The sequence below is a fragment of the Bison bison genome, unplaced genomic scaffold (genome assembly GCF_000754665.1).
Source record: "Bison bison bison isolate TAMUID 2011002044 unplaced genomic scaffold, Bison_UMD1.0 scf7180017864519, whole genome shotgun sequence".
Classification (NCBI taxonomy): Eukaryota; Metazoa; Chordata; class Mammalia; order Artiodactyla; family Bovidae; genus Bison; species Bison bison.
In genome coordinates this window covers 1,767,109-1,781,086 of record NW_011495072.1, presented here as the reverse complement: position 1 = coordinate 1,781,086, position 13,978 = coordinate 1,767,109, and the positions used below count along the sequence as shown (strand labels likewise).

The following is a 13,978-nucleotide window of genomic DNA, read 5'->3' as shown; positions in this document are numbered from 1 at the left end:
GGGGGGGTGGGAGTAGCAGCAAGATGAGCTATTCCCTTTACAGTGGAGGCCAGCAGAAATATCCCCGAAGAGGAGAGAGGATTGGGAGCAAACAGGGACTAAGAATTCACTGTTTGGGGTATTGGCAGATTCCCAGGGTGTGAATGCTCAAAGCCCCCCTTTGGACTGCTGTGTGATATCTTTTGACCCAGTCCTCTCCTCATGAACAGTAGAAGGTGTTTCCAGCCTGAGGATTTCCACTCTGCTTGTCTCTAAAAAGGCTCATCAGAGAAGAAGGAATGGCAGTCAGGTGCCTGCCCGCCATGGTCCGGGTGAGTGAGGGTTCACTGTGGGCTTCCCCCTCTAAATGGCCTTAGATTTGAATGTAATGGTTGAAGAGGGTGGGCATGTTTCTCTCCTCACCAGAAGCTTTTCTCCCAGTCCATCTCACTCAGGAGCCTGACCCACTTGCTTCCTTTCCCATGCTTTCTACCCCGCTTGCTGGGTTCATTCTGGTGGTTGTCAGAGCTCAGGAACTTGCTAAAGGTCATATAAAAGACACAACTGGACATGAAACCCAGATTGGTCCAGAGTGGAAACCTGCGCTCTTTCCACTAGCAACTAAAATTAAGGGTCTAAAGTGATAAAGGCAATGCCTAACACAGTGATAGAAGAGTGAAATTGGAATGCTTTTTTAGGAAGGTAGGATTTACTGGACACTTTTTTCCCAACGGAGAGGGTAATGGCACCCCACTCCAGAACTCTTGCCTGAAAAATCCCATGGAGGAGCCTGGTAGGCTGCAGTCCATGGGGTCGCTAAGAGTCGGACGCGACTGAGCGACTTCACTTTCACTTTTCACTTTCATGCATTAGAGAAGGAAATGGCAACCCACTCCAGTGTTCTTGCCTGGAGAATCCCAGGGACAGGGGAGCCTGGTGGGCTGCTGTCTATGGAGTCGCACAGAGTCAGACACGACTGAAGCGACTTAGCAACAGTAGCAGTTTTTTTCCAATGATATTTGGTTTTTTACTTCAGAGGAATGTTGGTTACCAGTGAAGTCTTTCAAATGGTATGTTTTCAATTTCAATAAATTATTAAAAAACTTTCAGCAGTGCTAGCTTTTTTAGAATAAGGATATGGACTCCACTTTGAAGGAGACAGCATTCATTTGAGTTATAAATTCTGATGAATTTGGTGAATTTGTTCTAATTCATTCACATGTAAACCTGTCCAGGGAAGGAATCTGTGGCAGAAGTCACTGGAAGAGTTGAGCCGCTGACTGAAAGTACTGTGTCAACCCAGTCCCAGCTTATTGGTTGTTCACCCTTCTCCTTGATTTCTAGCTTGTCCTTTAGAGCCCATCTCAAGCACCGGTTTTCCTTTGAAACCTTTCTTCATGGTGCCAGTCCACTGTGATATTTCCCTTCCCTAGACTTTTCCTCAAATTCATTGTTGGTGTCACACAATTGTCTTGGGTTTACAGGCTGCTATACTTTTGGTTGCCTTTCAAAAAACCTATGTTAGGGGTGTAAAATGTGCCAAATATTATGTCCCGTGCCTGGGATACAAAGGTGAACAATGGTCTTGACAGATTGGTTCATGGATTCAGTCAAACAAGTGTTCCTTGGTTCAGCCTGCTTTGTGCGAAGCTCTGGGTACAGGTAACAGAGACCCAATTCAGACTAAGTAAAAGCAGGCCTTTATTGGAAGGATACTGGGTATCACCCAAAGTCAAGGCGAAAATGCAGCTGTACTTCAGCTCTGCAGGGAAGGTCTAGAATAATCTGAGAGTCCTTTTTCTTGGACCCTTCGCTTTCTTCTCTGGACCTCCACTTAACTCTTCTTTCTCAGTGCGCACTAGCTCCCTTGGCCTCTTGTCCAGAGTTTCCACAGAAGGGATGAGTTGTGATCAGAGGGAATAAGGTCACATTGTTCAGAAGGACTGTTTCATGGGAATGGTATGTGTGTATTGAGGGTGAGCAGGTGACCAGCTGAAGAAAAACAGGAGTTGCTGAGTAATACATATATAATGGGTGCTGGGTACATGGGCCATGCTCTAGAAGACATGATGGCAAGACAAGGGAGAAGTAGAAATGGTCCGTAGCTTCTTGGAGTTAACAGTCCAGTGGGGGAAATAGAAAGTAAACCAGAACTCAGTAAAGTGAGGCAGTGCTTGAATGACCCTGCATAGATGATATGGGAACAGTTGAGGAGGGGTGCTGAAGATGTAATACTGAAGCCAAGACCTGGGTATGATTGGTCATAGGGATGGGGATACAGGCAGGGCTGTGGCAGTTTGATGGAGATGGGAGAAAATGTTTTGGACAAAATGAGCAGCTACTGTGAAATCCCAGGGCAGAGGAAGAGTATCTTTTCCACGAGGTCTTTTTCTTCAGAGTGGGAAACAAAGTCTGATAAAAGCTCGACCCTTAGAGACCCTGAGGAAATGCTTCCCCTCTCACAGAAAACCAGCTCCCTCTGTGCTAACAGTCCCGCAGGTCTCAGCCAGCTCCTGGTTGAAGCCTTTCCCAGAGAGCCGCATAAGGGAGAAGCCCCCAGTCAACGGGGATGGGTTTGCCCTTACAGGAATCAGTGACCTTCAAGGATGTGGCCGTGCTTTTCACCCAGGACGAGTGGGCGCAGCTGAGTCCGGCCCAGAGGGCCCTGTACAGGGATGTCATGCTCGAGAACTACAGCAACCTGGTGTCCCTGGGTAAGTGGGAGCCTCTGGAGGCTCATCTTCAAATGGGAGGTTTCTTGGGAATCCTTGAACTGGTTCCATACAGCAGCTTGGATTGGGAGTGAGCTGTTCTAAGGATGTTATGTCTGTGCCTCTCCTTTGTGTCCTGGGCACAGGGCTCTTTGGAGTCTAAGTGCAGATGTCTCAAAGGCGACTAGAAGTCAAATCCTCCCTCCCTTCTAGCAGGGAGAAGGACAGGAACAGATTGGCTTTGTCACCCCTGAACCTTCTTTTCCTCCTCCTGGGAACTCTCCTCTACCCTGGGCCCCTATCATGTCACCTTTTCCAGGAAGTTCCAGGTCTCATTCTTGCAGTGATTTTATCTCTGGTATGAACAAATATGGCCCCCCCCCTTTTTTTTTCCCTCAAAAACAGGACTCTTAGGACCCAAACCAGATATGTTTTCCCAGTTGGGAAAAGGGGAAGAGTGGATGCCAGAGGACTCCTTGGGAGGCTTCTGTCTTGGTAAGCATCCTGCATGTGGGAGGCATTGGGAGCGACTCAGCATGTGCACCGGGCCTGTGGACTGAGAAACCAGCACCTTTCCCTTCACATTCACCTAAATGCTTTGTGCCACATTTGTCCCCATGTGCGTTTGGCACTCCTTTCTTGTGGCAGTTTGTGCCTCTCCGGACCATCCTTTCTGTGAGTTTCCTTCTTTCTCTGTTTGGCATAGATGGGCAGCTCTGTGCCACGCACTGTGCTTGTGTGTCCTGTTGTTCCCTGAGCACCTGAGCACGCAGTCTCTGCTCTGATTCCTCCAGTGAGGAGGGAGAGCACTGGGTTAAACAGAGCTGTGCAGCTTCCGGTCCTCAGGGCCAGTCACTGTGCCCACTGAGGCAGCTCTTCTAGACAGACATGGCAGATTTCTTCCACCACCTCCATGTTTGTTCATCCACCTGTACCTACACCCAGCATTGTACTGTTCTCCACCTTCTGCTGATGCTGCACTGGGCTGTAAGTACCACACAAGCATAGCCAGATTTATTGCATGTTTTGTTTTGCTCATACCCAGCAAAGTGCTTGGCACCTAGTAAGGGCCAAAGACTTGTTGCCTAGGGATACTGAGACCACGCTAGTTTAGTGGCTGTTACTTGTTTTGAGGAACCCACTGGATCTGGCAGCTCAAGAGCAGGAGCAGGGGTGCCTGTCCCCAAATCCGGGAATACTCTAGAGAGCTATTGCATTATCCAAGACATTACAACATTTTCACTTTCTGCCAGCATTTTGCCAACTGCGAAATATTTTTAAAAACCTTTTGTTATTGATTTTTCACAGAAGCCCAATGAAGTAGGGAGGACTTTGTATCCTACAGTAAATAACTTTACCTAGAATGTCTAGGATCTAATCTGTTACAGAATTTAAATGTCTGAACGCCAAAACTCAGTTATCAAAATCTTTTAACTTGCCTCAGTAGTGTTCTGAGTTTGTATGTTTATTACAGCCAAACTAAGGCATTTTTAGTATTTCACTCTGTATTATACAAGCAGTGTTATAACAAAAAAAGATGGGGTGGGAATTAAAAGAAATGAATCCACTGTTCCAGTACTCTGGCATAATAACATCATTTATTCTTTTTATTCTTGCATTATTCATCATTGACACAAATTCTTTATTGTACTTCTGTGGGGCAATTGTGAAATTGAAGAGGACTTTTATGCCTAGAAGGGATTTTAGAGTCAGGTGTGAGTAATGACATGAAAATCCAGGGGATCATAATTCAGCCCTTCCCAGGTGCATTTCACAAACCTCTGCTCCAGCACCTCTTGTTTCTGAATGTCCTCAACACCGCAAACCATGAGCTGATTCATGAAGGATGTTTAGTGGTCAGCCAGTCAGACACGGAAAGAAATCTTGTTTTAGATCTCCTAATATGGTTTGGGGGTTTGTTTGTTTGTTTTTTGCACCATGAGGCTTGTGGGATTTTAGTTCCCTGACCAGGGATCAAACCCAGGCTCCCGGCAGTGGAAGGGCAGAGACCAAACCACTGGACCACCAGAGAATTACCCCAATAAAGTTCCTTCAATTTCTTGTTAAAGTTATATTTTTGTTTTTTAATATAACCTCTTTCCTTTTGTTTTTCAACTGCAAATTGCTGCTATAAGAAAGTGGTAGTCATTTCCAAATATTTATTCCCCTCATGTCACTCTCCAATTCTTATTCTTCTTATTCAATGAATCATTTTTAGTTTTAGGTTTTCTTCTTTCTGTTTCACTTCTTAATTACTGGCTAGAACTTAAAAGACCATATAGAACAATGATAATAGGTTTATCTATGACTTTTCTGTTGTTGCATCAGTCACTCTTGGTTTAGACAGATACTTAATTTTCTTCATAGTAAGAAAAAGTCCTTCTGGTAGCTTTCCTTTAAAATTTTTCTCTTCCCTGGGCTTTGAGCTAGTACACACAGGGAGCTGACTTTTGAGCCCTTGTGGATCAGCACCTTGCTGGGTGATCTCTGGAGATGTGTTAGCTGCCCCATTTCAACCTTAACAACCTGTAAGGCAAAGATGATTAACTCTACTTAAAGAAAAACAAGCTTCTGTGTGGTTAACTAATTTCAACATATGCAAGGCAAGATGTGGGTTAAACCAGCATGCCGCTCAAACTGTGTCATTTTCCACCCTTCTCCAAAATAGCTTTACTTTTACAGAAATGGTTCGCTTAGTAAACCTGAAGAAAACTGCCTTATCTCTTAATTTAAGTAGTTTGCTAGTAACTTTTTACATTTTTTCCTTATTTATTAATCTGTTTATATCTTTTGTTTCTTTTTGTTATATCAATTGCACATTTTGCCCTTTAGCTTTAAATTACCTTTTTTTGAGCTATAAAATGTATCCATTTACAACTGTGCATGGTATTCATCTATAATTTTAACATTTTGTATTATATCCTCTTTCTCATTTTTATCTGCATTTTTTTCTCTAAAATTTGTTGAGACATTTTGTAGAGAATTAGCTCTTATTTCTCTTTCATTCTATTATTTTATTTTAACACTTAGCATTATCATTTCCTTTTTTTTTTTTTAACTTCAGACAGCTGTATTTTGATACTGTAATCCTGTCTACAGAACAGAACATGTACTATTTTGAACAGCCTGAAAAATAGGTAAACAGCCCCCACACTGCATGAAAGTAAAAGTTGCTCAGTCATGTCCAACTGTTTGCGACCCTATAGTCCATGGAATTCTCCAGGCCAGAACACTGGAGTGGGTAGCCTTACCCTTCTCCAGGGGATCTTCCCAACCCAGGGATCAAGCCCAGGTCTCCCACATTGTGGGCAGATTCTTTACCAGCTGAGCCACAAGGAAAGCCCAAAAATACTGGTGTATTTTGAACAGTCTGAAGAATAGGCAAACAGCCCCCATACTCCATGGTCCAGCTTAAGAAACAGAACACAGCTGCACCTGTGAAGTTTGATATGTCCCTCCTCACCAAATCTTCCTCCTTTCATACCAGAGAGCCCCTAACTTGAATTTTACATTAGCTCCAGTGCTGGCTCTTCATGCCCTTCGCCACATTTATCCATCCGTATACGCATGCCAAGTTACTTCAGTCGTGTCCAGCTCTTTGTGAAACCATGGACTGTAGCCCACCAGGCTCCTCTGTCCATGGGATTCTCCAGGCAAGAATACTGGAGTGGGTTGCCACTTCATACTCCAGGGGATCAAACCCGACCCAGGGATCGAACCTGCATCTCTTGTGTTTCCTGCGTTGGCAGGAGGATTCTTTACCACTGGCGCCACCCGGGAAACCCACATTTATCCATAGCTCTGAGCAATGTTGTTTAGCTTTACATGCTTTAAAGCTTGATGTATATGTATTGTACTATAGATACCTTTCCACAGCTTGATTTTTTTTTTTTTTTTAAACTTTTTGGCCAAGCCATATCGTATGGGGATCTTAGTTCTCCCACCAGGGCTCAAACCCGAGCCACCTGCATTGGAAGGTCAAAGTCTTAACCACTGGAAGTCTCACAGCTTGCATTTTAAAAATCCTTGTTGAGATGTGTGGCTTTAGTCATTTTTAGCTGCACTTGATACTTCTTCAATGGCTATACCTTAATCTGTTTTGTTGACAGACTGTAGGTTGTTTCCAGACTTTCTGCTGCTTTTTTAATACTGCTGACTGGATATTCTTGTACATGCTTCCTTAAATATTTGGGCCTTGTTTGGGAGTTTCTTTAGGTATATTCATAGGTGTAGAAATACTGGGTTTAAGAGTATATACTTTTTCAGCTGTACTAGATGGTTCCAGATTGCTGATTAAATTAATTGGTCCTAATTATACTAATAGTTGATGCAAGTTCCTGTTACTTGCCAGAGTAACAGGAACTTGCCAAACTTCCTGAGAAATGTTATCTCATTGTGATTTTAATTGGCGCTTCCTTGTTTCCTAGTGGAATTGAACATCTTTTCATTTGTTGATTATTTGTGTTCTGTGAAATATTCGTATTCTTCCTCCACTTTTCTTTTACAGTTTATCTTATTTGCTTGTAGGAGATATTCAGGAATCTAATACTCAGTTAATATGTGTGCCAGTCTATAGCTTATCTTTTCTCTTTCTTTACTGGCTGAAGTTCTTAATCAGTCTTAGTCTTAATGATCTTTATTTTACTGTTTTCTGTGTCCTTTTAAAATGATCCTTTCTGTCCTTATATCTATGAGAGAAAGACTTGATCATGTTTGCTCTTGTATTTCAGCTCACCAGGTCCCATTATGTATTTGTTGAATCAAAGCGTAATTGTTTTCTAATAATATTTACTTTTGTCTTTTTTTCCTTGTATGCTGCTGCTGCTGCTAAGTCGCTTCAGTCGTGTCCGACTCTGTGTAACCCCATAGACAGGAGCCCACCAGGCTCCTCTGTCCCTGGGATTCTCCAGGCAAGAATACTGGAGTGGGTTGCCATTTTCTTCTCCAATGCATGAAAGTGAAAAGTGAAAGTGAAGTCACTCAGTTGTGTCCGATTCTTAGCGACCCCATGGACCACAGCCTACCAGGCTCCTCTGTCCATGGGATTTTCCAGGCAAGAGTACTGGAGTGGGTTGCCATTTCCTTCTCCATTTTTTCCCTGTATAAATCTTATCAAAGTTTCCCTTTTTTAATAAATTTAATAAATACATTTTTAACTTTATTGATACTTTCTATTTTATCTTTATTTCATTAAATAGTGCTCTTCATTAGTTCTTTCCTTTGACTTTTTTGGAGTGTGTTCTTTTTCTTTATTTTCAGTATTAAATTTCATCACAATAATACATTTAGTTTAATGAAATTACAGTATGCGTTATGAAAACTGATGGCCTCTTGTCCCTGTTTATCCCCATTCTCTCCTCTTTAGAAATAACCATTTTCTCTCCTTTCAGCAGATTATTTGGTATATTTGCTTCCGTGTCTTCAAGGAATGTGTTTATATTGCTACCTATTGACCTCAGTTTTAGGTATTATTTACTGAATTCCTCCTCTAAAAAGTGAGGACTAAACTCACTTCCCCAACTGTTCATCTTATTACCTTTTCCATTCCCTGTCTTCCCAGTATAGTATATTTTTGGTCAGAGAAATAGTCAGTGTTTACATTCTGAAGCGCTATTCACAGCTGACCCATGTAGTAATTGTGACTTTTGCCTTTGCTTTCCTAAGCAGTCTTTCATGGGGTTCATTTAGTTTAATTTAATCTCGGACCTTGCCTCATTGTCTGCATCTCTTCTCAAGAAGTTTAGATCGGCAGTCATCCTAACAATTTCATTTTCCTGGGAAATTTCTTTTGGAGCAATCTGACCTGCTCTGTTCTCGCAGGGCCTTAGCTATCAGTCTCCTACAAATCCCATCTTTCCTGGCCCACATGTCCCACGTCATCCTTTTTCTTGGCTTCTTTCTTCCTTTTGTGGCACATATCTTCCAGTAGCTTCCAAAGAAAGGATGCATGGGAATAAGTTTTTGCTCACCTAGCATCTGTCAGTCTTTTTTTCTCCCATAACAGTGGTAGAATTCAGCAGTGGATGTCTTTTTTCCTTCAGAATTCTGAAGACATTGCTCTAGTATTTTGTAGTCCTCAGTCTGATATTGAGAAATCCAAAATCATTGAGGTTCTTCATCGTTTGTGATCCATTTTTCCTCTCTGAAACCTTGCAGGATCTCCTCATTTACTCGAGTGTTTCTCAGTGATGGACCCTGTTATGGTCCTATGCTTGGATCCATTAAGCACTGGTGAGCCTTCCACCTGAATTTCTGCCTTGCGGATCTAGGACGTTTTCTTCTAGTATTTTTTAATTTCCACCTTAAGCTTTCTCTATTTGCTCTTGATGGTATGCCTGATACTTCCTGGACTGGTCTTGTAATTTTAGCTTTGTATTAAAATTTCCATCTTTATGCATTTTTTTGTTCTACTTTTTGACAGGTTTCTTCCGTTTTGACAGGTGTCTTTTTGACAGGTGCCTTCCATTTCATCTGTCGCGATTTTTAAAATGTCTTAATCAATGTTTCCCTGTCATTTGTCCATTGCCTAAAAATAGTTGGTTCATTTTCTCCCCTGGTTTTCCAGTTGTTTATGGTGGGAATTCTCTGTTGAGGTTTCAAATTCTGCCATCGTTTTTAATTTCCAAGAACTCTTGTGTTATTTGTAAGCTCTTATTCACATTTTACAATTAAAATATTTTACCTCTAAATATAATGATTTTCAAAAACACTTTCATCTCCCTTTATAGGCACTGTGTTCTCAGATTTTCTCTTTGATTGCTTAAAAACCTCTTTTTAAGAGGTTTTCCTCAGTTGGGAGAGAGAAGCTCTCTTTTTTCTCTGAGTTGGAGAAGACCTGGGGGCAATAAAGTCTTCCTAAACTGACCTTGGGCTTCCCTCGGGGCTCAGACAGTAAAGAATCTGCCTCCAATGCAGGAGACCTGGATTCGATCCCCAGGTCGGGAAGATCTCCTGAAGAAGGGAATGGCAACCTACTCCAGTATTCTTTCCTGGAGAATTCCATGGACAGAGAAGCCTGATGGGCTATAGTCCACAGGGCTGCAAAGAGCTGGACTCGACTGAAGCACCTAACACACACAAACTGACCAGTACTCCTTATTTTACCCACTGCCACTCTCAGATGTACCTGATGGCGCCAGGTCTTGAAACTTCTGATGATTTGGAGGAAACTGGGTCAGTTTCTGGGCCCTCTCTGGGTGTGACCTCTTGACTACGTTGTATAGGGTTTGGATCATACTACTTGCATGCTTTGCTTGATACCCTCAAGTTACATATTAATTGTTTAAAACCATACTTTGTTTTTTTAATTTGGGTCAATGCAGCTATGGGTATTGCTCCTAATTCAGCCCCCATGAAGTGACCTGGGCCCCAGTGAGAACTGACTTGAGGATCCAGTCTTTCCCCATATCAGTTCATCTTCAGTGTGCCAGAACCAGAGTGTGTTTGACCCCTTGTTGACATACAATTAGAGGGGTGTTTTCCTGTAACACAAAACATTAAAAAGCCAATTTTCTCTTATATATATAGGTGATGAGTTTTTATGATCACAATCAAGGAAAGGCTTTAATAGACATAGCTGTCTAATAGCTGCTACAAAGGAAAGTTAACAATTGTTTTTATTGAACCAGATGATGATTATTATTACTATTTATAAATATTATAATTATATGTATAATTATTTTATAATTATTATTATTTTTGAAAGCTGCTCCCAGATTTTTTAAAGTAGGCTTTTGTTGAAGTAGTTCTAACACAGGAAAATACGTAAATTATAAGCATAATTTTTACAATATAAATACTATAAAAAGTATAAGTATAACCAGCACCTATATCAAGAAATAGAATGTTACTTGAATACCAGAAACTCCCTCCCATCCTCTCTGTTTCTTTTGTCCTAAAGATGATTACTACCCTGACCATAGCTTTGCTTTGACTGTTTTAAAACATTTAATAAATGGAATCAAACATTTCTACTCTTCTGTGTCTGGCTTCTTCCCTTCCATGGTGTATGTTTGAGATTCATCCGTGTTGTCATGTGCAGCAGTAGCTGGTTGGTTCTCACTGAAGTATGATACTTCACTGCGTAACCTACCACATTTGTACATTCCACTACTGCTAGACCTTGGTTTTCTTTCCAGCTTGGAGCTATCAGTAGTGCTGAAACTATTATGAACATTCTTGTACATCTTCTAGAGAACATACATTGTACATTTCTCTTGGGCATATAGCTAGGGGTGCTAAGTGCTTGAGTATGCAAGTTTAATATACTTAAACCAAACAGTTTAATATACTTAAACCAAACAGTTTAAGTGGTTATACCGATTTATACTCTAGCCAGCAGGATATGAGGGTTCCATATCCTCTTATATACTTAGTATTGTCAATAAATATTTTCACCCTTCTAGAAGATGTATGTGGAGAAGGCAATGGCACCTCACTCCAGTACTCTCACCTGGAAAATCCCATGGACAGAGGAGCCTGGTGGGCTGTAGTCCACGGTCGCTAAGAGTCAGACACGACTGAGCGACTTCACTTTCACTTTTCCTTTCATGCACTGGAGAAGGAAATGGCAACCCACTCCAGTGTTCTTGAGTGGAGAATCCCAGGGACGGGGGAGCCTGGTGGGCTGCCATCTATGGGGTCGCACAGAGTCGGACATGACTGAGGTGACTTAGCAGCAGTAGCAGCAGCAGAAGATGTATGGAGTATCTCATTGTATCTCAACTTATGACTGAAGTTGATCATCTTTTAACTTTTTTTATTAATCATTTAATATTCTCTTTTGTAAAATTTCTATAAGTCTTTCCCTTATTTTCTATTTAGTTGGCTAATCTTTCCTCATTGATATATTGTAGGGTTGCATATTTGGGGTTTGCTTCTTTGTTATATAGGTATATTATAAATATTATTTCACATCTGAAATAATGGTGTTACTTGATAAACCAAAGTTCTAAATTTTTAGGATAATCCAATTAATCAGGGTATTCTCCCCTTACAGTAAATGTGTTTTGTGTTCTACTAAAGACATTTAAAGTCATGGAGATCGTCTGTGTTTTCCTCTATGGAAGATTTATTTTCCTTATTTTCCATATAGGTATTCAGTTGACCCAGGACCGTTTACTGAAAAGACTATTTTTCCCCCATTGTATGCAGTGTGCCTACCTTTGTCATACATAGGGGGACAACATGTGCACAGGTCTGATGCTGGGTGTGTAATCCGTCCCATTGGCCTATTTGTATCAGACTGTACTTCCTTAAATGATGAGAAGAATTCACTAGTAAGCCATCTGCTTGGAAATTTCTTTATGAGAATTTTTTTGTGTGTTTTGTTTTTGGCCGCGCTGGGTTTTCACTGCTGTACATGGGCTTTCTCTAGTTGTGGCCAGTGGGGACTATTCTTCATTGTGGTGCCTGCGCCTCTCATTGCAGTGGCCTCTCTTGTGGCTCTTAGGCTCTAGAGCACAGGCTCAGCAGTTGTGGTACATGGGCTTACTTGATTGAAGGCATATGGGATTTTCTTAGACCAAGATCAAACCTGTATACCCTGCGTTGGCTGGAGGATTGTTAACCACTGGACTACCAGGAAAGCCCCTGTGAGGTTTTAAATTGAAGATTCAATTTATTTATTAGATATAGGACTGTTAAGATTTTCTGTTTGTGTGTGTGTCTGTTTTGGTATAGTATACCTTCCTAGAACTTAGTCTTTTAATTTATTGGCATAAAGTTTACTCATTATGTTATTATCTTATAAATCTCTTTAGAATCTGTTTGATGTCACCTTTATCATTATTTTGTTAAATTTATTTATTTTTAATTGGAGGATAATAAATAAATAAAATTTATTTATTTTAATTGGAGGTTTACATTGATGTGTTGGTTTCTGCAATATAGCAGCATGAATCAGCTGTAGGTATACATATGTCCCCTCCCTCTTGAACTTCCCTCCCACCTCCCACCCCATCCCACCCCTCTAGGTTGTCACAGAACACCTAGTTGAGCCCCCTTCGTCATACAGCAAATTCCCACCAGCTATCTATTTTACATATGGGAATGTTTATGTTTTAATGCTGCTCTCTCAGTTTGTCCCACCCTCTCCTTCCCACACTGGGTCAAGTCTGTTCTCTCTGTCTGTGTCCGTATTGCTATATCATTCTTGATAGTGGTAATATGTGCCTTCTTTCTTTCTCCATTAGTCTTGATAGAGGTCTTTCGATTTTTAATTAAGTTACTGATTTCTGTTATTTTTGTTATTCCTTTCTCTTTTGTATTTAATATTCTATTTTTCTGATTTCTTGAGATTGATAATTGATATAGATAGATAGATATACATTTCTTTCTAACCATGCTGTAGCTGCATTTTGTTATGTTTCATATTTCTGTTACCATTTAGTTTACAATATTTTCAAGTTGTGTTGTGATTTCTTCTTTGTTTTATCAGTTATTTTAAAATGTATGGACTAGTTTTAAAATATCTGTGGATTTTCTAACTACCTTTTTGGTATTTTGCTATTTATTTCTGGTGTAACTCCACTGAGTTCAGAGTACACATTCTGAATGATCTGTGTCCTGTGAAATGTGTTTATCCTACTTTGGTGGTGGTGGTTTAATCACTTAAGTTGTGTCTGACTCCTGCGAGCCCATGGACTGTGACCCACTAGGTTCCTCTGTCCATGGGATTTCCCACGCGAGAATACTGGAGTGGATTGCCATTTCCTTCTCCATTTTGGTTAATGTTATGTATGGACTTAAATATGTATATTCTGTCATTGTTGGGTATTCCGAATATTCAGTATATCATTTAGGTCAAGTTTATCTTATAGCTCAGATCACCCCTATTCTTAATGGTTTGATTATCGAGTTTTGGAGAATGGTGTGCAAACATCTATCATTGTTAAGATTTCTTTTTTCCTTTTATTGTCCCAATTTTTACTTTATACATTTTGAAGTTATGTTACATGAAAATATAGATTTGTTATATATTCCTAGATAATTGAACAAACCTTTAGTCAATGTGAACAATTTAAAAGTCTGTTTTCTCTAATTAAATGAGATTTGTCTGATAGTAGTATAGGTACACCAGCTTACTTGTGGTTAGTGCTTGCTTGATACATCCTTTTCTATTCTTTCTTTTTATTTCTGGATCTATATCTCTGGTAATACTCTCATGAGTGGCTTATAGTTGGATTTTATTTTTTTAAATACAGTCTCATAACCTTAGTTTTTAATAGGATAATTTAGACCAGTTGCTAATATATATATATATATATATATATATATATATATATATA

General features: G+C 40.4%; 1 protein-coding gene across 4 annotated transcripts in view; it reads left to right on the top strand.

The window, feature by feature from the left end:
* Positions 1-13,978, top strand: part of ZNF454 (zinc finger protein 454) — a 31,450-nt gene that overhangs the window by 9,284 nt on the left and 8,188 nt on the right. The window contains exons 6-8 of one of the 4 annotated variants that reach the window (XM_010830703.1): positions 210-311; positions 2,567-2,693; positions 3,096-3,185. In XM_010830703.1, the coding sequence (XP_010829005.1) occupies positions 279-311; positions 2,567-2,693; positions 3,096-3,185 (250 nt within the window). In that variant the 5' untranslated portion in view covers positions 210-278. The remainder of the gene's footprint in view (positions 1-209; positions 312-2,566; positions 2,694-3,095; positions 3,186-13,978) is intronic. The other 3 variants (XM_010830704.1, XM_010830702.1, XM_010830705.1) reach the window with 3 other exon arrangements.